The following is a 27,524-nucleotide window of genomic DNA, read 5'->3' on the forward strand; positions in this document are numbered from 1 at the left end:
AAACAACCCATGTTGACCAAAGCGCTGCACATCTGATTAGGAAAAAAAAAAAAAAGAAGGTTATAGTGGTCACTTGACATACACAGATCAGGAGGACGGGCCCAACGGGCACACTTGGAGAGTAAGAGTGGGGCTGGGGGAGGAGACAATGGGGGGTGTGGGGACGGGCCCAACGGGCCCGCTTTGAACGGGCACACTTGTTCTAGTATAATACTAAAACTCAGATCTTGTGTATATATTTTTTTGTGGTTTGGCCTGATATATTCGTAACAGCGATTGCAGCAAAACGGCGGACCGTAGCGCGACGGTTTTCGCACCGCCTCAATCGCCAATCTCGCGCTAGCTCGGCCGTGATATTTTCATTTAATTTGGTCGCGTGTTTTTTAAGTTACAGAGGTTTTAAAGCGCTGCCCCCCCCCCTTTTTCAGGGGGGCGCTGCGGTGCAGATTTAGTTTTCAGCTAGTGGCTTGTGACGGCTACATTGTTTCGAAAAGTTTCCAGAAAAGGATTTAGTTTTCAGCTTGTGACGGCTACATTGTTTCGAAAAGTTTCCAGAAAAGCACTGATTGTTTTGTTATTGCAAGTCAAGTCAAGTCAAGTCAAGTCAATTATATTTGTATAGCACATTTAAAAACAACCCATGTTGACCAAAGTGCTGCACATCTGATTAGGAAAAAAAAAAGAAAAAGAAGGTTATAGTGGTCACTTGACATACACAGATCAGGAGGACGGGCCCAACGGGCACACTTGGAGAGTAAGAGTGGGGCTGGGGGAGGAGAGAATGGGGGGTGTGGGGACGGGCCCAACGGGCCCGCTTTGAACGGGCACACTTGTTCTAGTATATTACTAAAACTCAGATCTTGTGAATATATCTGTTTCTATATACGTAACAGTGATTACGGCAAAACGGTGAACCGTCGCGCCACAATTTTTGCACCGCCTTAACCGACAATCTCGCGCTCGCTCGGCCGTGATATTTTCATTTAATTTGGTCGCATATTTTTTAAGTTACGGAGGTTTAAAGCGGATTTATTGAAAAAAACGGTGAACCGTAGCGCCACGATTTTTGCACCGCCTTCATCACCGCGCTGAACTCTGCTGGAAAATGGTTTTTTTATTTGATTCGGTCGCGTATTTTTTAAGTTACAGAGGTTTTAGTAAAAAAAAAAAAAAAAACAGTCAAGTCAAGTCAATTATATTTGTATAGCACATTTTAAAACAACCCACGTTGACCAAAGTGCTGCACATCTGATTAGGAAAAAAAAAAAAAGGAAGTTATAGTGGTCACTTGACATACACAGATCAAGAGGACGGGCCCAACGGGCACACTTGGAGAGTAAGAGTGGGGCTGGGGGAGGAGAGAATGGGGGGTGTGGGGACGGGCCCAACGGGGTCTGAGAATGGGGAATGGGACAACAGGGGTCGTGCGGAGGGGACTTGGTGGTGGGGGAAAGAGGGTTACTGGGAAAAGGGGAGGTCCATATCCCTCCCCCCTTCTCTCCCCCCCCTCCCTCCCTCCACAAATACCACCCCATCTTTCATCACCCTCCCCCCTCCCCCCTCCATCCTCAACACATCCCTCCCTCCACCACTCTCTCCCCCTCGATCACTCCACACCTCCCTCCCCCAAACCTCCCTCTCCCTCCCTCCCCCCTTCACTCCCTCCCCCCTCCCGGATACAATGGAAACCCTAAGAGGACGGGCCAAAGGGGAGAGTGTGGGGAGAGTAAGAGTGGGGATGGGGGAGGAGAGAATGGGGGAGTGGGGAATGGGCCCAACGGGCCCACTTTGTCTAGTATACTACTAAAACTCAGATCTTGTGTGCGTTTTATTTATATGTATGTATATTTGATTTCGCCGATTTCTCCAAAACGGTAAACCGTAGCGCCACGATTTTTGCACACCATTAATCACCACGCGGACAGCTACTGGAAAATAATGTTTTTATTTAATTCGGTCGCGTATTTTTTGACTTACAAGAGGTTTTAAAGCGCTGCCCCCCCCCTTTTGAGGTTTCTATAGGTGGCGCTGCGGTGCGGCTGTGCTCAGTACGCATGCGCGGAATCTCCTCAATCTGTACTCGGCACGCATGCGCGGCATCTCCTCACTCGCACCAAAAAAATGGACGCCGTTAGCGATCACCGGCTCACCTCTCCTCTCTCCCCTTGCTTCTCTCCTCTCTCCCACACCCGGGAGAACATCTCCCCGTTATCCCCCCCCCCCCCCCCCCGGGCCTATGCGATCACCCGCACCCCCCCCCCCCCCCCCCGGACCTTTCACTGATCAGATCTCTGACATCCCCCATTATATGGAACTTGGCCTTCACTTTGGAGATGGTACTAGGGCTCACTCCAAATAATGCTGCAACTTGGTTTTGCGGAACACCAGCTTGAAGTTGCCCTATCGCACGGACCCTATCCAGATCAGTCAAACGTGGCATGCCGATTCTTGGAGCAGACACCTACTGACCACTGTAGCAGGGCCCATGCTCACAGATGCTGTCAAACAGGTGCTCAAAACAAGAGTCAATAGCAACAGCAGAATAAGCTGTTTGGCATTGGCAGAGAAGATTTGGCAAATTTTTCATGGGCGCAACCCATATACTCAGCTCTGCTGCTCATCCCACAAATGCATGTTCCTTACAAATGTGGCACCATTTAAAAGGGAAATAAACAGGCTTTCCAACGGTATAAGATTTATTGCCAAGAAGCATTGTTACAACAAAGAAATAATCTACCAAACACAAATTTCCTCACTTTTTGTGCTATGTTTATATAGTGTAAGAAAATAACTGCAGATGCTGGTACAAATCGAAGGTATTTATTTCACAAAATGCTGGAGTAACTCAGCAGGTCAGGCAGCATCTCAGGAGAGAAGGACGGCTGACGTTTCGGGTCGAGACCCTTCTTCAGACTGTTTATATAGATATATACACTAACACACACACCTGCATACATTTGTTTTTACTATAAAATTTTTACTGAAGAACTGGCTCAACGACTGTTACTGAATAAACATCTAAATTCAACCAATTTATAAATTGATCCAGCAAAAAGTAATTCTAAATATAAATGAAAACTTGAGTTTGAAAATATATTCATTGATGGGTACATGTATTCTTTCTGTACAAGTCACACTTTTATTTTTCAATAGTCCCAGATCGGCAGGGCCAGCCGCTGTAAATGCTGTACCTGCATTTAAAAAAACATCAATTCTTTCAATGCATTTAACCATGACTTTATTTTTTTAATGCAGAGGCTGATTCATGATCTGTTGAGTTTTCTATTTTTGTGCTTATCTTTGTTGATCACAGGGTGAAGAAACATGCTGTTAATATCTGATTGCTCCACACACAGTCTATCTCTGTAAAACGTTTATCTATATTTCCTTTGCTTTTTCTTATGTTTTATGAATTTAAAATATTTGCAGAAGTGGTGGTGAATTTTGATATATATTGAATTTCAGAGTAGCAATATTTGATCAAGAGAAATGTTAGCAGTTAACATTTGCAGAACTCAAAGTTTGAATATATAGATTTAGCAGATGGTTTCTTAGATCTGTTTTAAAATTGTGAATTTTGCATCTTATCACTTACTTTTGTTTATTGGGTCCCAACCAATATACTGTATACCATAGCCTGGAGACATAAGAGACATGCTTCTGATGTAATCTGAAGCATAAAAATAAGGTGCTGATTTTTTGGGGTCAAGTAGTGGGTTGAGCAGTATCTGAGGAGGCAAAGGGATAGTAAACAATTCAGATCATAATCTTCTTTAGGACTGACCCAGGGACTCGACCTGAAACGTCAATGGTGGGTTTTTTACACCATTGCTTCTCAAATAGGTATGCTGGTGACTTGAACTTGGATCTTGTGAATGGCAATAAATGGCAGACAGATGAGGGAAGGACAAACCAAGCTGACAATATACGTATGTAGAAACAAGGAACTGCATATGTTGGTTTATGGCAAAGATAGACATAAAGTGCTGGAGTAACTCGGCATGTCAGGCAGCATCTCTGAAAAAAAAGGATGGGTGGCATTTTGGGTTGGGACCCTTCTTCCTGACCCGAAACTTCACCCATCCTTATTCTCCAGAGAAGCAGTCTGACCCACTGAGTTACTCCAGCACTTTGTGTCTATCTTTGACAACATACTTCTTTTGCTTCAGTTACAGGGATGCATTTTGCCTGTCCTGGACTACCTCACTAAGAAGCTCATGAAAACTAGCCTTCTGACTGTGATTCAATCAGTAATGGTGTGAATTGAAACACCAGCTGTATTTTATTGGATTGAAACCAGCTATTTCAAGATGTCAGCCTTACAACTATGTGAGGCATTCAAGAAGGAAATTTAAGGTCTTCAGATAAATGTTCTTACAATGAAAAAGGTGGGTCTGCAAAATTCAGTCTTGCGAATGAGTCGGTGCACAGCAGAGCTGGCACAAAGGGAAGCTTATCTAAGTTGCCTTCAGAAACGGACTGGTTCTACCAAGATGCAGTACAGAACGCCACAGGAGATCCTTCTTCCTTGTGGCTATCAAACTGTACAACTCTTCCCCCTTCTGTCGTGGGGTAGACTGACTCCAATCTTTGCACATCCCCAATCCTTTCCACTTGTTACTTTAATTTCATATTTCATGTTTTTTGTATTTTATGACTGTTGGCAGATCAATTTCCCTCCTGGGATAAATAAAGTTCCATCGTATCGTATCATAAGACAGTGAAGCCCATGGAGACACAAGGACTTCTGATGCTGGTTTACAAAAAAAAGACACAAATGCTGGAATAACTCAGCAGGTCAGATAGCATCTCTGGAGAGCATGGATATGTGACATTTCAAGTTGTTGCTGGGGATGCAGGTACACAGTTCCTGCAAAATTATGGCACAGGTAGACAGGGTGGTGAAAAAGGCTTTTGGCTTCCTTGCCTTACTAAGGGAATTGAATACAGAAGTTGGGACATCAAATTGCAACTGTACAAGTTGTTGATGAGACCGCAATTGGAGAATTGTGTGCAGTTCTGGACTCCCAGCTACAGGAAGGATGTAATTAAGTTGGAAAGACTGTAGAGAGGGTGCACAATGATATTAACCAGACTGAATGGCTTGAGATATAAGGAGACATTAGATAGGCTGGGGCTGTGGGGCTGTTTTCATCGGGGGATAGGAGTCTGAGGGGTGGCCTATTAGGTGTATAAAATTATGAGGTGTAGAATAGATGGATGGTGACCATCTTCTTTCATCGAATAGGAATGGCATATATTTTAGGTGAGAGTGGAAATATTTAAATGGAACACAAGGGTCAAATTTTCCACAGAGGGTGATAAGTATGTGAAGAGCTGCCACAGGAAGTGGTAGTGGCTGGTACAATTACAATGTTTAAAAGATAATTAGACAAGGTACATGGATAGGAACAGTTTAGAGGTCAAATGCAGGCAAATGGGACCAGTTCAGATAGACATCTTGGTCCAACTCTAAATAATACAACAATGTATGGAAGAGTTTAAATTGAATAGAAGTAACCCTTTCATCCCCTCTCTGTCCGACCCTCCCCCACCGTGGTCATCGTACTAGTTTCACTGTTGTCCTGCTGAGTTTCAGTTTATATCACTCATTATCACCTTCTCCACAGCCAACAATGGACCATTGTGGACTCCACCTTTCCTTGATCATCGTTGCTGGCTTTGATTTGTCCTTTTGCATACCTTTCATTCATTTGGTCTACGTTCCTTTTCATATCTCTCGTTTCCTTCTCTCCGACTCTCAGTCTGAAGAAGGGTCTTGACCCAAAATGTCATCTATTCCTTTCTCCAGAGATACTGTCTGATCCGGTGAGTTACTCCAACCTTTTGTGTCTATCTGCAATCAAATTAAGATGGAAATACTGCCAAGTTAAATCAAAGATGCCTGGATTAGGAGATGATAGCTACAGGGAAAGGTTGGACAAAAGTAGATTTTCTCTGGAATGACAGTGGTTGCAAGTACAGAAAACCCTCACCATAGCAGACCGAGGGATGTCCGTTATTGCCAATGGCCACTATATCTCTTGTGAGAGGGGTAAATATTAACTAGTTTAACCCAAGGCCGGGTGGGAATAAACGTGGCGACAGCAGGTGGGGGAATTCACGGGCCTAGTACTCACGTCACCATCGTGCTGCTCGCACTCTGCTCCTGCAACTGGAAGTAGGCCACGTGGCGCCAGCTCAATGGGAAACCAGCGTAAATGGGGAGCGTCGCGCCGTTACTGGGCAACCGAGACACACGTTGCTAGGGCGACACAGCTGCATTGGCATGCGCTGCATCTGCATCCAACAGCCCGGGACCCCACTTTGCGGCAACCGCTGCCAACCCGTGCACAAAGCGACGCTCTTCAAGAGTGTTTAACTGCTCGCTCCCCGCTGCCACCTCTCCACTGCCCTGCGCTGCGTACCGCTCGCCAAACACCACCATGAAGACGCCTTGGTCTGCTATAACCGAAATCCATTATATAGAGGTCTGTAACTGCGAGGGTTTACTGTATATAAAATTATGAGAGGCGTAGATAGGGTAAAGTCAGAACCTTTTTCCCAGGATGGAAAAATCAAATACTAGGGGGAAAAGATTAAAAGTGAGAGGGGGAAAAGTTTAAAGGAAATGTGCTAGGCAAGTGCCCGTAATGCGCTGATTGGGATGGTGGTTGAGCGATACGATAATAATAATAATAATCCATTTATTTTATATAGCGCCTTATCACATGCTCAAAGCGCTTTACAAAAACAATTAACATAGAAACAAACAGACAAACTATCCTGACGGAAAAGCGGCGAATACTCAACGCCAGCGTCCTCTCACGTCAGGGTCCGGCAGTAGACATTAAAGAGCACAAGACACACAGATAATTTTTTTTTTACATAAAACAGCCATCACAGTGATTGCTCTAGGCATACCCTCACTGTGATGGAAGGCAAAGTCTTATCTCCTCCTCATTCTTCTCCCGTGGTGCCACGAGGTGATCGAGGCTCCCAACTTTTTGAAGCCCCCACCGGGCGATGGAAAGTCCCAGGGCCGAGCCGAGCTGGCCGATGAAGGTCCTGAGCCCCCACCGGGCAATGGAAAGTGCTGCGGCCGAGCCACGCAGGGTGATGAAGGTCCTGCGGGCGGGTTGATCATACCTCACGCTTCGGGGCGGTCGAAGCTGCTACGGCTGGAGCTCCCAAAAGCCGGTCACCAGCCAGGGACCTGCGAACTCCCGATGTTGCGGTCTGCAGGGCCCACGGCCGAAGCCTCCGAGATGGTAAGTCCAGGCCCTGCAACCGGAGTCTTTGAGGTCGATCCCAGCTGGAGGCCGCCGACTCCACGATGTTAGGCCGTAGCGCGAACGGAGATACGACACGGTAAAGGTCGCATCTCCGTTGAGGAGATTTGAAAAAAAGGTTTCCCCCAACCCCCCCCACCACCCCCCTACATACACAGAATTAAAAATAAAACAAAACGTACATTTAACAACGACAATGACAAAAAAACAACAACAAAAACAGAGACTGCCGGTGAGCCGCAGCTGCAGAACACAGCCACGCCTCCTTTAATGACATTTAAGATACTTTTGGATAGGCATATGGATATACAGGGAATTGAGAGATATGGATTATGTGCAGGCAAGTAAGAATTAGTCTTGGCATCATGTCCGGCAAGGGCATTGTGGGCCAAAGGGGCTGTTCCTGTGCTGTTCTATGTTCTAATATCCCAAGATGTTTGCTAAGTCCATAAAGAGCATAACTAAGGATATAGTAAGGCCCACAAGAGACCAAAAACGACCGATGTGTTGGAAGCATAGGATGTGAGAAAGTTTTTTTTTAAATTACATCATGGCTAACTTTATTTAAGAGTATATGATGGCAGTTAAGGAGAGCAAGAGTGAAAATTTTAAGACAATAAACATAATTGGGTGTGGTTAGCTAGTATTATTATTAATTTAAGGTATTATTGTATTTTCCTGTTACTGTGCCCGTAACACTGCATAGAAACATAGAAAAATAGATGCAAGAATGTTTTCAAATACACAGGACGTGATGTTAAAATCCAAAGTGCCAACCCTTAACTTTCTCCCGGTGGTGCTGGAAGGCTTAAGCACTCACCTAAGCTCCTCCGATGTTGAGAAAGATTGGGCAGACACATCATTGGGGTTATCAAGCGGGCTCCTACTTTCATCAACGTTTACGCTGACTGGGACCACGACCTCTCCAGTAGGCTCAGCAGTGCATTCTGACGTCCCAGAACCACCCCCCTCTGCATCTGCCTAGCCGGCTTATTTGGGAGACCAGATGGGGTCTTTCCTCTTCAGCCAGAGCCACTGGCTACTCCGCTCTGCCACTCCTGATGTTTCCTTGATGGCCTGGCGTAGGGCTTGTCCGCTGATCCCCAGGTCCTTCATCAGTCTTACAGTTGATGTTGCCACGAAGCCCCGACGTCCAACTTCTACCAGGCAGATCTTTGCTCTCCAGCCCCGTTGTTCTGCCTCCGCTACAAGTAGGCCATTCGGCCCTTCGAGGCAGCACCGCAATTCGATATGAATATGATCATGGATGATCATCTAAAATCAGTACCCCGTTCCTGCTTTTTCCCCATATCCCTTGATTCCTTTAGCTCTAAGAGCTAAATCTAACTCTGCAGCAAGAAGGAATTCTATTGTTCTATTCACGGTGCATATGACAATTAAACACTCTTGACTCTTGATAGAGGATCATCAGAATTTTACTCAAATTACAGGTCAATTGAATTAATCTCAGTGCTGTCCAAGTTATGGTAAGCATTTCTGAGGGACTTCTGTAAAGGCACAAATTAATCAGACATTTAGCATAGAATTTCAAAAGGAAGATCATGTATAACTAATTATTTTTTTAGGTTAAGAAAAGGTTGGTGATACATTTAAAGTTGTCTACATGAATTTTACCATGGCTTTTAACAAGGTCCCAAATGGCAAGGCTGGTCAAAAATGTTAAAAGCCTGTGGATCCAAGGGAGTGTGGTAAACTGCAATCACAATTGTTTCAGTGCCAGCGATCAAAGGGCAGTAACTGGTGGATGTTTTTGTGACTGGAAAGCTGTTACCAATGAGTTTCCACAGGGCTTGGTACTCAGTTCCTTGTGTTAATAACTCAGACCTAAATGTAAAGGGAATAATATCACACGGATCGGTACTTGGGCCCCTGCTATCCACGATTTGCGTCAATGATTTGGCCAAGAGGCAGGTTTCAATTTTAAAATAATGTCTGGGATTGTGAATAGAGGGGACGAGCTGAATGAGGGATAAGAACATGGCAAATAGAATACGAACATGGCAGAAAGCATTTTATCGGGATGCATCACAGCATGGTTTAGGAACAGCTCTATGCAAGACCACAATTGCAGAGAATTGTGGACACAGCCCAAACAATTACACAAAATCAACCTCCCTCCCATCAACTCCATCTACAATTCACACTGCCTCGGCAAGGCCACCAGTATAATCAAAGACGAGTCTCACCCCGGACACTCTCCCCTCTCCCATCAGGCAAGAGGTACAGAAGTGTGAAATCGTATTCCTCCAGATTCATGAACAGTTTCTTCCCAGCTGTTATCAGGCAACTGAACAATCATATCAACAACTAGAGAGCGGTCCTGAGCTGCCATCTACGTCATTGGAGACCCTCAGACTACCTTTAATTGGATCTTACTGGACTTTATCTTGCACTAAACATTATTCCCTTTATCCTTACCTGCACACTGTGGACGGCTCGATTGTAATCATGTGTAGTCTTTCCGCTGACTAGTGAGCACGTTACAAAAGAGCATTTCACTTTACTTCGGTACACATGACAATAAACTGAACCAAACTATATGATGCGAAAAAAGTCTCGGGTAATTTACTTTGGTGAACAAGAAAATAGAGTATCTGCTGAATGTGAGAGTGAGAAATGTTGATAGTCAGAGGGGCATGGGTGTGCTTGTGCATGTCACTGAAGGCCAGCATATCAATGCATGGAAAATGAAAGGTGAATGCAAGACTGTTCCATTTCTTTTTAACACATATTTTTGAAACATTTCAGCTACTACCTTAAATGGATGCCTATGTTCCAATCTTTATGTTTACATTTTTAATTGTAGAAATTTTACACTTCCCTTTCCTTTCCTGGTTTATAGTCTTTGAAAATTCTTTATTGGTATTTATGGTGGAAGCAAAGTATCTTGTTAAATTGACATTAGATAAAAACAAATGGTTTTGCTCAGCTACTGAACAGAAATGTCACCACACTCTGGCCCCAAATTTAAATCAATACCAAGTACAAAAATGTGAGTAATAAGTAACAATGACAATTCATCAGTTTTGGGTTTACTCAACTATGGGCTAATCCTGCACTTTATCTACTTTCCTACCTGGACTCCAGATCCCTCAATTTCCGTCACACCTAAAAATCCATCAATCTTAACCTTAAATTAACAACTGAGCATCCACAGTGCAGAGGCAGTGAAATATAAAAATACAACCTTGTTTATAAAGAAATGTCACCTCATTAGAATCCTTTAGATTTAGATAGTGACCCCAAAAATCATGATAAAAGGGTCAGCACTTTCTTTTATTTTAGAATTTCAGCATCTGAATATACTGCTATTGTCTTTTGATGGATGTGCAGTGAGGGATAAATGGAGAAAAAACCTGCGCTGCAGCATAAGGTTATAGACAATCCTATAAAAACCTATTATATTGCAAGAACAAGTGAGGAAACTCCTGGATCAAAAAACAAGGCAACATATTTAGCATAGAAATTGTTGGCCGAAGGGCCTGTTCCTTTTCTATGTTCCATGTTAAAATGTCAGTTTTCAAAGAAAGGAAACAAACCTAGTCCAATCTGAGGAAGGGTCCTGACCCAAAACATCATCTATCCATGTTCTCCAAAGATGCTGCCTGATTCGCCGAGTACTTTTTAAAATAATAAACCAGCAGCTGCAGTTTCTTGTTTCTAACTAAAGTCCATACATTTCTCAACAATTGGCACATTAATTAGAATTCTTAAAGGAAAATAACAGTCAGTGAAGGCCAACAGGACTTTGTAGGGAAATGATCTATGTCGAACCAATGACTTTACTGAGGAAAGATACTGAATCTCACAAAAATGTTATAAAAGGAGACTGATCAATAAATTTATGTCAGCCAAAAAGAGATTTAAGATGCGCCTAATTCCCAGATCTCTGACAAAGCCCTGTGGATATTGCCATTGCGAGTGCTTAACCCACGATTTCCTAAATTATGTAATCTACACTACAACAAAGTCATTTTATTCAGAAAATACGGACTATGTAAAGAGAAAACAGAAATGGGCACCTTCTGCCACTAAAATCAGAAGTTTCCTGAGAAAAATTCAGATGGGGGGATGTAGTTACATATTAATTATGTATTTAAACATCAAACTCACTCCCTAACACCAGAGTGACCTTTAAACATGATTGACTAGTTTAACCAATTATCTCCACTCAGCCTATACTATTTTCATTATATACAATCTTAAAACTTGTCCCTTATTCATCTGTTCTCCCCAAACACAGGAATAAACTTAATCCATATAAAATCCAGATCATTCATATATATATATATATATATATATATGAATAAATAAATAATGACCTGGATCCAATAATCCTGGGTTAATCAAAATCACTCAAGTGAGTGCAGGTGGGGGGTGCCAGGCCTGAAGCAGAAAGAGACTACTTCTAACAGGAGATGAATCTCAATACAAAGAATTTAAAAATGCTGCACACCGAATGAAGCAAAAATGCGAGAGAACCAGAAGTAAATGGTGTTAACCAGTTAGGGGAGGGGCTAAAACAAACCTTGGGGTCCCAGCAGACATAGATCTCATGCTAGGATTCCTCTTTGAGCGCAACAGAATAGCGCAAAGTTGTGGCAATTCTCCAGCACTCGTTCTGGAGAATTTACTTGTAAAACCTGCAGAGATTTGGCCCAGTACTGGTCCTGTCTTGTGATCGGTTTCTACAAAGCTTATTTTAAAAAAGACAAGCTTGAATCACATATTTTTATTAACATATTTTACAGTCATTTTAATTAAGCTAAGATTTACTTTTCAATGTGCCAAAAAATGTTCAGCTTTTACAGTAATGTACTGTAATTAACATTCATCCATACAGGGCAACACTCTAGTGAATACTCAACTTCTATTTTCAAATTACACACCACTCTTTTGCATTAAAATGTCGTTGTTTAGTGGGTTTTACAAAACCAGAAAAGTAACAAAAGCCTAATTCAGCAGCATGCATGAATCCAAGTACAATCTTAAATCAACTGCATATCTGGCATTCAAATCTCACTAGCACAGGAATAAAACGTAAAGGGAATCCCATTACCAACTTCAGGAGTTAGAATATTCCATGTAAAATTAGCTTTAGAGATTCATACCCATAACCTGAACAGATGCGTCATTATACACCTGTGCTTGCTACTGTCTAATTTTTAATCACATGCTGAAACTACACTGCTTTATCCTCTGATGCTGTTTATTAAAGATTAACTTTCCTTGTGCACTGCACTCTCTTACTAGTCCTTCTTTTAATAAAGAAGGAATTGATATATTTGACTTGAGACATTAGGTCTGTCAATCATTTTGCATAATATCATAAGTTAGCATACGTCACCAAATAATGCCTTTTGATAGGTTCTGAACATACCAGATGTGAAGAATTTTTTGATTGAAACAAATAACAAATTAGCTGTTATACATCTATTTTCAGTAGTTCCAAGTGCTTTACAAAATGAATCCTTGTAAACTAGTTCATGACATTCCATAATGCTATGAGGGGTCAATATTGTAACAATTCTGCTGATTCATATCTATGAATTGCAACATGTAATTAACTATTTCTGTAAATATGTAATTGTAATATACTCCTTGTGGTGGATTTTTTCGTTATAACACTTTTGTTATCATTTCTATGTACCACTTTATTAGATTTTAAATGGGAGAAATTTTCTTAAATAAAAATAAAATTACAAATTTTATGGGGTTTTATACTGGACATTTAGAATTGTCTAGATTAAGTTTATCTTAGAAAACCATGTTAGAATTGTTCAGCTTTTCACTGATTTTTAAAAAATTATAAGAAAAAGGCACATAATAAAGTGTGTTAATTATTCTTAGATTTTGAAATTTGAATATTCCTGGTATCTTATAACGAAAATAAACGTCAGCACTGTCTACACAGTATGGTCGTTAAATTTTGAATTCAGGTGTACTTTCCAATTAGCATACATTTCCTACAATCATTGAATCATTTTTTGTTCAGTAAACACCTGCAATTATACTTCACAATTGCAACATAGTTAAGCCTGGGGTAGACAGTATATATCTGAAATAGTCATTTGGAGCAGGGATAGCGGCTGTACTCCAGATCTAATCATGCTGTAATATTGCATGTTGCACCATTTTTGACAGTTGAGGTTCTAAGTCTGTGAAGAGAATACTGGTAACCAAATTTAACAAACACACCATCCAGTAACAGGAGTACAATCATGAAGCTAAGATACCAAATAAACACAACTGGGGCAAAAATGTATTTCTTCTATTATTAGCATTCAGTTAAAAAAAAATGTTTTGAACAGTTATTGTTAACAAAATACGGAACAAAATTCCCCGAGACTGAAGAGTTTACAGCCTAGTTTGCTTTTAATTCAAAGATTCTGTACATTGAAGCATTATTGTTTTGTTTTTTAATAAACTGGGTAAGTTACAGTGAACTTAATGAATGTTATGTTGAGAATTACAAATCAAAACCTCTCAAAGATGTAGAAAAACTCAGCAGAGACTTATCAGGAAAATGCCACAACAAATGCAGCAAATTTCTTCTGCAATCATGTTTGAGACCAGTTTAACACCCATCGGGTGCATCTTCTTCTGATGGAATGAGAATCAACTAACCACACTTCAAACATGCTGTATTGGTCTTGGCCTTATAGATAAGCATCACGCTCATTTTAGTCAGGGACATATCTGAATTAAAACTGTGCTTCTTCATACATTCCCAAATTGCTACAATGGCTTCAATATGACAAATAAATAATAAGCTCTTTACTGTATAGAAGATAGTTTAGCCCATTTCTAGAGTGAATCTCAGAGGGTTGCTGGGATTTTGTTTCACACAATGCCATAGATGTGATATTAATAGCACCTTTGTATATGCAGAATAATGTTTTTTTTAATGGATTGCTTTTAACAATATGGCTACTTTTAAAAATAAACTCCATAACATTTAGATGAAGCAAAGCTGCTTGATGATTTTGTTTGAGGAAGGAGTCACAAGTCAGCTATAATCCATTATAATGTGGACCCCATCTTTTGTTGATGTGATCAAAGGTGTGTGTCACCCACTGTTGTTCCAAGACTTTATACCGTTCACTGCAAAGGTACAGTGGCTTGCCACGCCTATAAATGAAAGAAAAAAGTATATTTAACAGCATAACTGCATACAGATTTTAATTAAACCTGCCATCAATGTTTACTAATCGAAGGCTATTAATTATCAGTAGTCCTGCAGTGCAGAGATCCAGAATGTTGGCTTGTAGCAAGCTCCATGTGCTTGTTCTCAACCCATGTGAAAAGCAGTAAAGTTTGTGAAAATACTACTGTTAACCTGGAAGGGTCTCGACCCGAAACGTCACCCATTCCTTCTCTTCAGAGATGCTGCCTGACCTGCTGAATTACACCAGCATTTTGTGAATAAATACTGTTAACCTGTTCCATGCCTATCAGCACTACATTCCATGCATAAATCTGAACAATTGGAGAGGAGAGAACAGGTCTTGCCCATGAAAGTTCTGGAAAAGAACTAAGAGCCAGTAAAACTAATCTCCAGCATTACCTGGTGTTAAACCAAACAAAAAAACATTCAAAATCAAACAAATAAAAATAAGATGAGAACACTTAAAAAATGAAAAGTAAACTCAATGAATTAAAAACTGTAAATTAGTAACCTTGCCCTCTTTTCCATTCAAATGAATGGAGATGCTGGATTTAATCTGATGCCGTCATTTCAGGTGGATTCCCCAGTTTAACTGGAGTGCAGTCAGACAGTGGTCCCCAATTTTACAAATTCTACGGTTGTGCCACACGATTCCCAAGCTTGATGGTGGTTCACCACAAAGGCCAGACTTAACAATACGTAAAACAAATGTGTTTTCTCCAATTTGTTGGTAAAAGCAGACCAATCAACAAGGACGCAGGGGGGGGGGGGTGACACTAAAATGTTCCAACTATATTTGGGAAGGATCAGAATTCCTCTATTATTTTGCCATAGCTGAGTATGGTCTCCACTCTATTTATGATCCAACTGCCAAAAGAAGAACTTGAATTCATCCAGCAGATTGAAAGCATTCATGTCCCAATGAGTTTACAGCTGATAACGTACTTATGAACTACAGTCAATGTAGCGAGGAACTACAGCTCGCATTTTTGCTAAGCAAAAGTCACTATCTTGGATAATTTTCTTTCTCTTTTACTTTCCCACACCAGTCTTTCCTCTATAACCATGGTACATAAAAGGGCAAGCATTTCATACTATGCATTGAAATTATACTTAAACGTTAAAGATCCAACCTGGCAAAATATTCAGCTGGACACCAAAAATAGAATGTAATAGACAGAACTAAACAATCTCAAAAGCAAGAGAACATATGAAAGCTTTGCAATCCTGCCAGATTCAACGGTGAATGCTAATGGGCAGTCAGTTATTTCTATAACCTGCATTTAGTATAGAAACCCACTCTTAAATTATGAAAAACTGCTGACATGTTTTACCTCAGGTCTCTGTCCTCTTCACCATGTGTATCAAGGTAGGCCGATCCCCATACACAAAACCGGTGTCCACGAATGACAATAATTACAGAGGCATTAATCAGAAGGAATATTCCTGTTCCTGCCCCACAGTTCTGGGAGTGCTGTTAAACAATTACAAAAGCATTAGAATCATAAAATACCTGCAAAAAAAAAGTATCCAACTTTATCAATAAGGAATTAAATAGAATTCATGATCACTCTGGATATCTGGATATAGGTAGGAAACTGATCTTTTCTGGTCAACCTCTCATTTTTCCTGTCAATCTGATTTGTACCAGTTAATTTTCTAATTATAAAAATGATAATTCGACCAAATATATACAAAAGCATCAAACCATATGGGAGACAGTCGATTGATCAAATGCTGCTAACATTATTACAATTTGGTAGACCATCATCTGCATCTGTTCTTTTCCTAGTTCTTCGCATGGGTACCTTCACTTGAAGAACTTGAGAATGCTTAACAAGTGTCAACAGCACAATAATTATAATGAATTTTCGTCCAAGGGAAAATGGTAAATACAAGAATTTGGCAAAGTACAATATTGCATTAAGGAAAGAACTGTTAAATGCTGAGAAGTATAATATTCTATGGGAAGGGAACTATCTTGTATCTCCAGTGCCATAGTGAGGCCCGCCGGAAATTGGAGGAGCAGCACCTCATATTTCGCCTGGGCAGTTTGCGGCCCGGTGGTATGAACGTCGACTTCTCCAACTTCAGATAGCTCCTCTGTCCCTCCCTTCCCCTCCTCCTTCCCAGATCTCCCTCTATCTTCCTGTCTCCACCTATATCCTTCCTTTGTCCCACCCCCGACATCAGTCTGAAGAAGGGTCTCGACCCGAAACGTCACCCATTCCTTCTCTCCCGAGATGCTGCCTGACCTGCTGAGTTACTCCAGCATTTTGTGAATAAATCGATTTGTACCAGCATCTGCAGTTATTTTCTTATACAGAATGGATCTTCAAGTGTGCAAAGTGTGAATGCCCATAATTTCAAGTAACAGTTTGCGTCCCAAATCACTGCATTCCTAGACAAGAAATGTAACTTGCATTTCTTTATCATACGAAAAGGTCACAATGGAATGAGTGAGAACAGAACAAAAGGATCAGGGGGTAAATCATTGAGGATCATTTCAGTTATCTCTTAGAACTTCCACAATGGAATTTCCTTTGGTGCAATGACGCGCTCCAAAGAGTGAAGATGCCAAAATACCATAGTTGACTGGAAGATGCAATTGCAGTGCGATTGTTTTCATGACAAAGATGCACTTGAAAATTTCAATGAAAAAGTAAAACAATTCCCATTTGTATCATCGCTTTAATACAGGAAAAAAATCCCAAGTTATTTATCAGACATACAATTACATTAAAAAATGACAAGCCAAAAAAAAATGGAGATGCTTACAAGAAGTGTAATCAAGAATTAGTTTATATCGATGAAGGCCAAGGAGTATTAAAATAACTAATGATTATGTACCTGAAAATGTTGTGTACCTGTGCTCTATTGTCTCCCACCTTCTAATTGTTTCATGCAAGACTAAGTTCATATGTCATAGGAGCAGAATTAGAACATTTGGCTCACCAAGTCCAACCCACCTCTCAATTGTGGCTGATCTATCTTTCCCTCTCAACCCCATTCTCCTGCCTTCTTCCCATAGCCTTTAGCACCCTTACTAATCAAGAATCTGTCAATCTCCCCTTTAAAAATACCCAATGACTTGGCCTCCTCAGCCATCTGTGGCAATGGATTCCACAAATTCAGACTAAAGAAATTCCTCCTCATCTTCTTTCTAAAGGTATGTCCTTCACTGGGTTTAAAGACTACACTTGGACTTAATTCCCTGTGTGCAAAGCCATAAAATATTGACAAGGTAAATCAAAAATGGAGTTTTGCCTTATATATTTACTCACCAGTACACATTCACAATAGCTTTGCTGTTTACAGCATTGACCTTTGAGGCACACAAAGGTACCACACACTAAACAAAGTGCTGGATCCTTTGGCACTTTAGAACAGTGAATGCAAGCTTTACGATGATAGTACTGAAAAATGGTATTATAATTCTCCGGTAGCTGAAGAAGACATGGTAATGACCACTGTGGATCCTGAACGAGTAGATTCTGAAAATGAAATGGAGAAATAATTTTAGTTTCAATTTAGCCATCTCACATTTTCAGTAACAATTCACGATGAAGAATCTTTTACTGCCGTACTTGCTAGAGGAAATGTTTCCAAAGTATTACATAGGATATATAGCACAAAAATAGGTCATTCAGTCCAAGCAGATCAATCCAGCATTTCTGCTACACTTTATCCTCATTCATGTAAATCCATTAGCTTAGTTCTCAGCTCTCTTCAGTATAACCTTTGATCTGTCTCCCTCATGGGCTTGTCCATTCCCTTAACTTAAACCTGAAGTAGTGAGCTCCACATTCCTGCATATCTTTTCGCCAATAAATTTATTCTGAATTCCCTATTGGATTCCTTGGTGATTATTCTACAATGATGGTCTCCAATTATTCACTTCCCCACAAGCAGAAGTATTCTCCCTGCAACCATTTTATCAGATGTTTCATACTTTTAAAGACCTTATCTTGTCTCCCTCAACCTTCTTTTCTCAAGAGAAAGGGGACCTGGCCTGCTAATCCTTTGCTGAAATGCATGCCCCTGCAATTCTCATATCATTCTTAAAAACATTTCCTGCACTCTGTCCAGTTCCTCAATATCTCTCATATTAAATGGCTACCAGATCTGTTGCCAATACTTTCTCAATCTAATAATCTATTTTGTGTTGCATGTTAAAGTGCAATATGCAATGGTCACTACGCCTACATATTTCTGAAATGTCCACGATTAACACTGACTGGCACGATCATCACCACAGGATCTAACAATGGGCTGTTTAGAAATTCGTTTTAGGTGCTGCATGTATCGACCGATCTCTATTCATTTATCTCCTATATCAATCTCTTCTATCCAATTCATATCTTTCGTTGAAATATCTCAATCATTATTTGATGTCTTTTCATTCCATAATTCGTCTGTGTTTTTCTTTCTCCACTCCTCTTCCACTAATGTGGTCTAAAGACTATTTCCCTTTTTATATTTTATCTTAATCCAGACTGATTTTATTTTATCTTCATTGTAAACCTACAGGTCACCACCCCTCCCCCTCCCCCCCCCCCCCCCATCCCCCCGTCGCCTACTCTTCCCCCCCATCCCTTCCTCTCCCCCAATGCCACTGCCTCCTCCTTCTCCCCAGAGACTCCGACATACTCCACCTTGGAAGCGATAGCAGGTGAAGGGGAGGGAACTCCACGGAGACCAGAGCATTCTGCCGGTGGGGCCAAACTGAAGAGCTACAATGTGAGCCGCAACAACAGCCATGTGAACCAGTGAAGAAGGGCTCATTGGTGCAGACCAGCAGCATTGTGTTGTTTTGCTTTAAAACTAGATGTCGAAGTAAACTGAATCAATATGAGGAAGGATCCCAATGTCACCTATTTACGTTCTGCAGAGATCCTGACCAGCTGAATTGCTTCAGCACTCTGTCTTTTCAGTGGGTGGAGTTGGTGCACCTTGTGAGTTGGGGGTGGCATCGGAAACCGGGGCTCTAAACAGGTGCGGAGAGCCTGGGATGGGTCAGCAGGTCCATCCGCTTTATCTGACATCTGGTATAAGGGGGTAGTTAAAATGAGGGTTTACTATATTGTCTTTGCAAAACAGTTAGGAAAGGTTGAGAGCATCGTTGATTCTTTCACGATGGGGGGCATGACCGGAAAGAGCACTCGCTACTTGCAGTGCCATCTGTGCCAAACAGGGAATTTCAACCGAGCTCTTGTAATTTTGTCGGGATTATTGGGGTGGGTGGACCATCAGTTGCCGGAAAATCGGTGTTTAACCTGTATCAGAACTCAAACCTGAAAAAGACAAAGCTATATACCTACATTTATTCATTTGATACCATAAATGCATGGCAAGTAATTTAAAGCTGGCTTGATAAGTTAACAATTATCTAAATATTTTACATGAACATGGGTTGACAGTGGTGGCGGTGGTGATCTTTATTTCAATACCTGTACTTGATTTAAACAGATAGAGATAATAAAATATATTGTTTCTGATCGCTCTGGTTGTCAGAAGGGTGAACACAAGTTATAATATGTACCAGCAAATAAATACATTAAATAACCAGTTTTCAATTTCCTTTCGAATGTTAAGCTGCTAGAACTGAAACAACAAGGAATGGTTCCATGTTGCCAGAACTGAGAATTTTCTCAACCTTCACCATTCTTCTTCCTCTGGGTTATATTCAACCAAAGATTTGCAGAAGTAATGATCAGCAATTATTGTAACCAGCTCCCTCTTTCTCTCTATGTGCTCAATATGGTCATTTACAATAGTGCTTGATTTTTCCTACAAAAAAAATAATTCCCCAGTCATTTAAATAGCAATGTAAGTTTATAAGTTTGTTTCTCAAGTAGAGAACTGTTGATTTTATTTGGAACTTAGAGCCAAGAAATGGTAGAAAAATGATAAAAGTGAAGGCAAACATTTATGAAATATATTACAAATTAGGTGTGAAAAGCACCATAATTAACCTTACCAGTACTTGTTTCGAGTGCGACTCTACAGAAATTACTTCTAAGCACCATTGAGAAACAATGTCCAGAGCTGCTATTGGCCATTCCAGGCAAGAAAAACTATTGATCTCATCATTCGAATGAAGAGAGGATGGCAATAACCCAAGAAAGCTGGCAAGCATCCCAAATTCCTCTTCTGTTTGCTTATAAATGAGAAATGAAAATGTCATTTTTACACAGACCATCTGCTGTAATAAACTAAGACAATAAACTATAAAATACATTAACCTGACAAGTCATTTCATGCAAACATCATGACACTTTCATGGCAGCATAACTTTGTGATGTTGATGCATCACTAATGGAAAATGAGTAGATAATTAGGACAATTGACATTCTAATCATTTACAAAATAATAGGATTTGTTTTACATATTGCATAATTATACAAAAAGTTGGGAAAAACATTAAAACTATCAAATATTAATTATTCATGGTTCATTTGTCAAATTTTTATACTTTTACTGGAAATGGATTGGTAGCAGTAACTATTTTTAAGTCTTTCAAAGGGGAATAAAGAACATTTTAAGAAATGTATTCTTCTGATGACTACTTGAGGTAGAAATGTATCCAATGTTGTGATTTACAAACATATAAAGCACTGAATATTTACTAAAGACAGTACTTGGTTATCAACATTAACATTCAAGCTATTGTGTATGAACAGTTGTCAGATACACTCATTCAGAAACAAAGCCGAACAAAAATAAATGGCCTTGAATATCTGACAATGGGTCTCTCTGACTGTTTCTCTTCCCATGGATGCCACCTGACCTGCAGAGTGTTTCCAGTATTTTGTGTTTTTATATTACTAAAGTGCCCTTCTGGCCACATAATTGAGAGATACAGCACGGAAATAGGGCCTTCAGCCCAGAGTCGACATCAACCATTGATGACCCATTCGTACTAATTCTATGTTATCCTACTTTCTCATCTACTCCCTACACATTCAAGGCAATTTTACAGAGGCCATTTAACCTACAAACCCAAATGACTGTGTGATGTGGGAGGAAACTAGAACACTCAGAGGAAATCCATGTACTCACAGGGAGAATGTGCAAACACCACACACGCAGCAGCCGACGTCAGGATTGAACCTGGGTCTCTGGCTCTACCAGCGGTGCCACCTTACCACCTTTGAATAGTTACCCCCAGGCACTTGTGGTTGTTATTTAATCTTGATACTTAATTCATTTTTTTATTTGATATTTAATTTAATACCTCTGGTTTCCAGCTTTTGACGGGTATTTTAGAAATTAAAAAAGAAATGCTGGAAATACTCAACAGATCAGACAGACTCTGTGGAAAGAACGCAGCGTTAACATTTTAAACCTCTGATCCTTCATTGGAAACTCTGGTCAGCCAGGCATAATCATCATGATCCCTATGTACGTCCACCAAGATGCTCCAAAGTAATTCAAGCCAAAAAATGACACAAAGTGCTGGAGTAAGTCAGTGGGACCACCTGCATTACTCCAGTACTTTGTGTCTTTTTTTGTACATGAGCATCTGCACTTCCTTGTGTCTCCACGCCAGGCTATGTTTTTGTACTTCTGGGACTATTTTAAACGTTTGTTTGTGTTTTCTCTGTACCCGTCTTCGACATTGCTGCTCCACTCCTCCCATGTGACAAAACAACAAGTTATTTCTGCTAAACACATCTCTAATTGCAGATAAAGACACAAAGTACTGGAATAAGTCAGTGGGTCAGACAGCATCTCTGGAGAACATGGATAGGTGACGTTTCGGGTTGGGACCCAACTGCAAACTGATTGTGGGGGGGTTAAAAGAAGCTGGAAGAGAGGAGGGGCAGGACAAAGCATGGCAAGTTATAGGTGAACACAGGCACAGATGGGCAAGAGTGGGGGGTATAAGGGCACGTTGATGGGCAGATGAATGGACAAAGGCCAGAGAATTTAAAAAAACAGGTGTGAGATAAAAGGATTGCAAATTGTGAAGCTAGTGAATGGAATGTAGGTGGAGGGGAGCTGGAGGGAAGAGATAGGTGCAAGTCCAGGTGAGACATGGGGGGGATTGGTAGACGTTACCTAAAATTGCAAAATTCTTTGTTCATACCTTTGGATTATAAGCTACCCAAGTGGAATATAAGGTTCATTTGTGGTTTTTAACTGCAGACAGGTTTTCTTATTCACTCCCTTTTTCATCAACAATGTGATAGCTAAATATTTAAAAGGAAACAAGTATACTTCAAATTTGGATGATTTCTAGTGCCATATTATTTCAATTACTTGGATAATGATATCCCACCTTTCAGTGCTGCTGTGCTGATTCTGCTTAAGCATTTCTCGGAAAGTGATTAATAATTTCCCAGGACTGTCAGTTAAACATCCCCTGCTAATGCTTTCCCCATAATGTTGGTTAATGAGCTCCTGGCAATTTAGGTTAATAATTTCCTTGTTTTGTATTTGATTAATGATTGGCCCGTGATGGCCCAAATGATGGTGCATCTTCTGGTCCCTGCACCACTGATGTTCTTGGTGTATCAGGATAAGGCAAGTTTGCAGAAGGCAAGCTCAAATCAGTAAAACCTGGCCATTCTGCTCTTTCCATGTAAAATTATATTTGGGAATAACAACTAACATTTTATTGTAAGAGACACTGCACATGGTCAGATTGGAAACAGATCAGTTTAAGCACCCATTCTCAGGGTATGTTAAGTTCTACAGAAATTATCATCTTAAAGGTCTGCCATAATTTTCATTTCATTAGCCTTGCAAAATGCTTTTGTCCCTCTCTGCCCACCCACCCAACAGATATGCAATTTTCTGTGCTTTGCCAAGCAAAAATAGAGAAATAAAGCATTCCTTGTTCCTTTTTCAAAATTAGTTTTACAAGAAAAAAAACTTTTGCTGAATAAATTAATTTTCAGGAAAAATTACATCCAGCAACAATAGGTTGCCATTCATTTTTTTTCTACTATGCAGCTACCACAAGCCAATAATTTAACCAAATTAATATACAATTTACAAGTTCTTATATTTCCTGGATTTAAGATTGAATTAAATTTCAGTCCTGCTGAATTGCAGTTGTGAAGTTGCATAGAAACCACTATATAGATATATATATATATAGAATATTGTTCATGAATATATGAATCGATTATTTCGGAGGTAATTTTTATACATTCATTTATATACTGGCTTGTTGATTTCAGAAACAATCTCCACTAGTTGTGACTTCCAACTCTTTTGCCTGAAAGCTTTTGACTCCTAATCGGTATAATTTCACACGTGCTGAACATAGTCCTCGTTCAACTTTCAGAGCTGGCCTCAAGGTTGAGATAACCACTTCTTCATATTGTTCATATTGTTCATATTATCACACAATAGACGAACCGACAAACACTTAGGAATAGGATATCTGGTTAATTCCCTTGACTGTGGAAAGCATTTAAGGTATTATCAGGTTTAGAGTTAAGAGATAAGGCATGGAAACAGGCTCTTCGTCCCACCAAGTCCACGCCGATCACCCTTTCAAGCTAGGTCTATGTTATCACACTTTTTCGTCCACTCCCTACACATTTGGGGTCCATTTACAAAGGTCGACTAACCTACAAACCTGCACGTCTTTGGCGTGTGGGAGGAAACCGGAGAAACCCAAGCACTCACAGAGGGAACATGCAAACTCCACACAGACAGCACCTGAGGTCAGGATCAAACCTGGGTTACTGGTGCTGTGAGGCAGTATTTCCACCAACTGTGCCAATGTACCAACCCCCAGGTGCTGGAATTTTATCTTTATGTCAAGCGTGTTTAATTGTCATATGTACCAATAATGGGAACAATGAAATGTTTACTTTTTGTACCTTGTAGCATTTCCTATTTAAGGCCAAATCGAGTACTTAATGTAAAATTGCATAAATCCCTGCAGGCCAGTCACATACACCAGCACAATGCTCCCATAATTCTTCAATGTTTGAAGAGTTTGAAGACATGTTCCGACCCGAAATGTCACCCATCCTTTCTCTCCTGAGATGCTGCCTGACCCGCTGAGTTACTCCAGCACTTTGTGTCTATCTTTGGTATAAACCAGTATCTGCAGTTCTTTGTTTCTTCAATGTTTTTGTCTGTTGTGTTTCCTGTCAGAGTGAATCGTCAACCATATAAACAATCCTGCCCCAAAAATTAAGATGTGATTGCACTGTAAATTTCTAACCAAGTACACAACTGTTGCAGTAAAGCATTAATTTACTGCTCTTTCATTGAAAAGTTCTAGAGCTTTTGTTATTGTGATTTCTGTTGCATAGCTCAAGAGTAAATCACACTTAAAATTAAAAACATATCTTGTGCAGTTTCTTATTAATTATGTCTAATGTAAATAAATGGTGCATAATATACCACCTGAGTACCGGAAATGGTTAAATGAACTACAATTTTCTCTTCAAAAATAAATAAATATGGCACGAGATTATAGTATTCCCCCAGTCCCAATTGTTTTAACTGAATTCATATAGGGTAGACAGTCAGATCTCCCCCCCCCCCCCCCCCCCCCAGGTGGAAGTGTCCAAAATTAGAGGGCATAGCTATAAGATGAGAGGGGGGAAGATATTTTTTAAACACAGAGATTGGTGAGGGCCTGGATTGCATTGCCAAATGTGGTGATGGAGGCAGATACAACAGTGACATTTAAGAGGCTTTCAGATAGGCACATGAAAGTGCAAGGAATAGAGAGATATCAATCATGTGCAGGCAGGTGAGATCAGTTTAGCTTGGCATCATGTTCGGCACATCATTGTGGGCTGTGAATTTGAATTTGAGTTTGACAGTTTGAATGGGTCCAGTTAACTTAGCTCAGAACAGGAATTTATCAAGAAACCTCCTGGTCTGTGTGATTTGATTGAATATTGTCATTAAAGAAAGTGCCATTAGAAAGACTGCAATTAAACTTTTATCATATTTATTCTTTGTAAGATCCATACATCTTATCACATTTGTTGACAGTGAGATAGTGTGGCATACCTGACAACTGGGAAGATCATCACTGAACAGGTGGTGTTGAAGAAGGCTTGCAGTCCTGAAGAAAGGTAGACAGAACTGTTGGATACTGTACTCCAGGGTCTGAGGTGACCAAATAGTAGTGGTAATCTATTAAAATGAAAACATAAGAAAAATAATCATTTGCAATGTAATTTTAAAATGACAGAATTCTATGAAGCTAATGACATTTGAAAATTAATCGTTACTTTCTTTTTCCGTTATGTATGATTGAGTAGTAATTATACACAAAACATAAGACATTCATGAAACTAAAAAGTAGACGTCATTTGATATTTTAAAAAGTAGCTATGGTCTCTTCGGTTTTAACTTACAGAAGAGATATTATATTTAAAGAAGAATAAGTCATCACGAGCACAAGAAAAACATGAATTTACTGAGAATATATGTAACTGATCACACTCTGTATTCAGCTTAATTTCTAGCTCAGGTCTTTATATTTTGTGTATAAATTATTTATTAGAACAGCCGGCTTGGCATGTTTTTAATACCTCAGAGTTATTTATTTTGCCACTGCTAGGGTTGTTGATGCCTTGTATTTTAGTTTGTGGAAAATATGTTCAATTTCCTGGATACAGGATATTCTACATTTTGTTATACAATTGCTTAGCCCAACTCAGAAGAAATTAAAATACTAATAAAGGCTGGTCTCAAAAATCTTGAACATTGATTTATTTCACTTCATCAGCAAATCAAAAGCTTCCTAAAGCAACACATTTAACAAAATTATGCAAATAGTGTTTATAATATCCCAATCTTCTTCCTCTGTAGTTTGCTGCCAGAATTACGACCTCTCGGCTCGATTCAATACTCTGCGAGCCAACCTCCCAACTTCCACAGTGCAAAATTTTGATTTATACAAAATGCTGCTACCTACACCAAAATGATATCTGTTTGTCTATTGACAATATGCTCTGTGACTGACAGTGCCTCACTGATTTAAAAAACACTCATCCAGGCATTCAGGTATCCTCATGGTCTTGCCTATTGCAGTTAGCTCTTCCAAACCTACAGCTCGGCATTCCTCAAATGTTAGCCCTATTTTCTTCCTCCTCATCTTTCTATCTCCTCATCTTTCTATCAAGCCTTTACCTGCATTAGTGCTCAGGTATGGAATTCATTGCGTAAACCACCTTACATTTCCAACTGTTTTTCCTCATTCGATATTGGTTATTAAAAAATACCCTCTTTTATCAAAGAATTAGTCATCCGAACTAATATTTAGTGTCAAATTTTCCTCCTCAAGACATTTTATTGCACTCAAACGATATTATTTTTGTTGTTATAAAACTATTACCTTCAAACATATAGCTGTATTGTGAAGGAATAGCTTTTTAGAAGATCCCAATAAAATAAAATTAAAAGGAGAGAGAATGTTAATCTTTATTTAGTGATCCTGCAAAAATAAGAACAATCAACATAATCTTTCAGAAAGGAATGAAACTGTTTCGTTTCGTTGGGTTGCTGCTGTCTAAATTACTTAAATTATTGCATCGTATGGGAGGCGCATTCCCAATCTCGTTGTACCCCTGGGTACAATAAAGATATATTGTATTGTATTGTATTGTTAAGCTTTCTAACTTGTTTGAATAAAGTGGTAAATAAGGCAGTAGCAAGAAAATAGAGACAGTTGATTCTAAAGAAAAGCGACAAAGTTTCTTGATTAAATTTTACATGGTGAGATATCAAATCCACTGAACTGGAAGTGCCGGCACCTCCCTAGCTGATGACTTGAACTCCTTCTACGCACGATTCAAGATGGGCAACATTACCCCTAGCTCGCTGTCTAAAAACAACACCGCCAGCATGCTGGCTAGCGAGGCTGGAGGGGGATCCACCGCTGGGGATGTGCACACATTCTCGGTGTCCGAGCACGACATGAGGAGGGCTCTGACGCGTGTGAACACGAGGAAAGCTGTAGGCCTAGATGGTATATCTGGGCGAGTACTAAAGTCTTGTGCTACTCAGCTTGTTCCAGTGCTCACCACAATATTCAATCTCTCCTTAGCCAA

The 27,524-nt window shown here is 40.1% G+C and overlaps 1 protein-coding gene across 1 annotated transcript in view; it reads right to left on the bottom strand.

Annotated features, from left to right (window-relative positions):
• Positions 1–12,039: 12,039 nt before the first annotated feature.
• Positions 12,040–27,524, bottom strand: part of ubr3 (ubiquitin protein ligase E3 component n-recognin 3) — a 170,469-nt gene continuing 154,984 nt past the window's right edge. Inside the window, exons 35-39 of the mRNA XM_078404621.1 lie at positions 25,477–25,602; positions 20,462–20,641; positions 17,766–17,975; positions 15,816–15,955; positions 12,040–14,444 (exon numbers count right to left, since the gene is read on the bottom strand). Coding sequence (XP_078260747.1) covers positions 14,327–14,444; positions 15,816–15,955; positions 17,766–17,975; positions 20,462–20,641; positions 25,477–25,602 — 774 coding nt within the window. The 3' untranslated portion in view covers positions 12,040–14,326. The remainder of the gene's footprint in view (positions 14,445–15,815; positions 15,956–17,765; positions 17,976–20,461; positions 20,642–25,476; positions 25,603–27,524) is intronic.

This window comes from Rhinoraja longicauda, chromosome 8 (genome assembly GCF_053455715.1).
Source record: "Rhinoraja longicauda isolate Sanriku21f chromosome 8, sRhiLon1.1, whole genome shotgun sequence".
Classification (NCBI taxonomy): domain Eukaryota; kingdom Metazoa; phylum Chordata; class Chondrichthyes; order Rajiformes; family Arhynchobatidae; genus Rhinoraja; species Rhinoraja longicauda.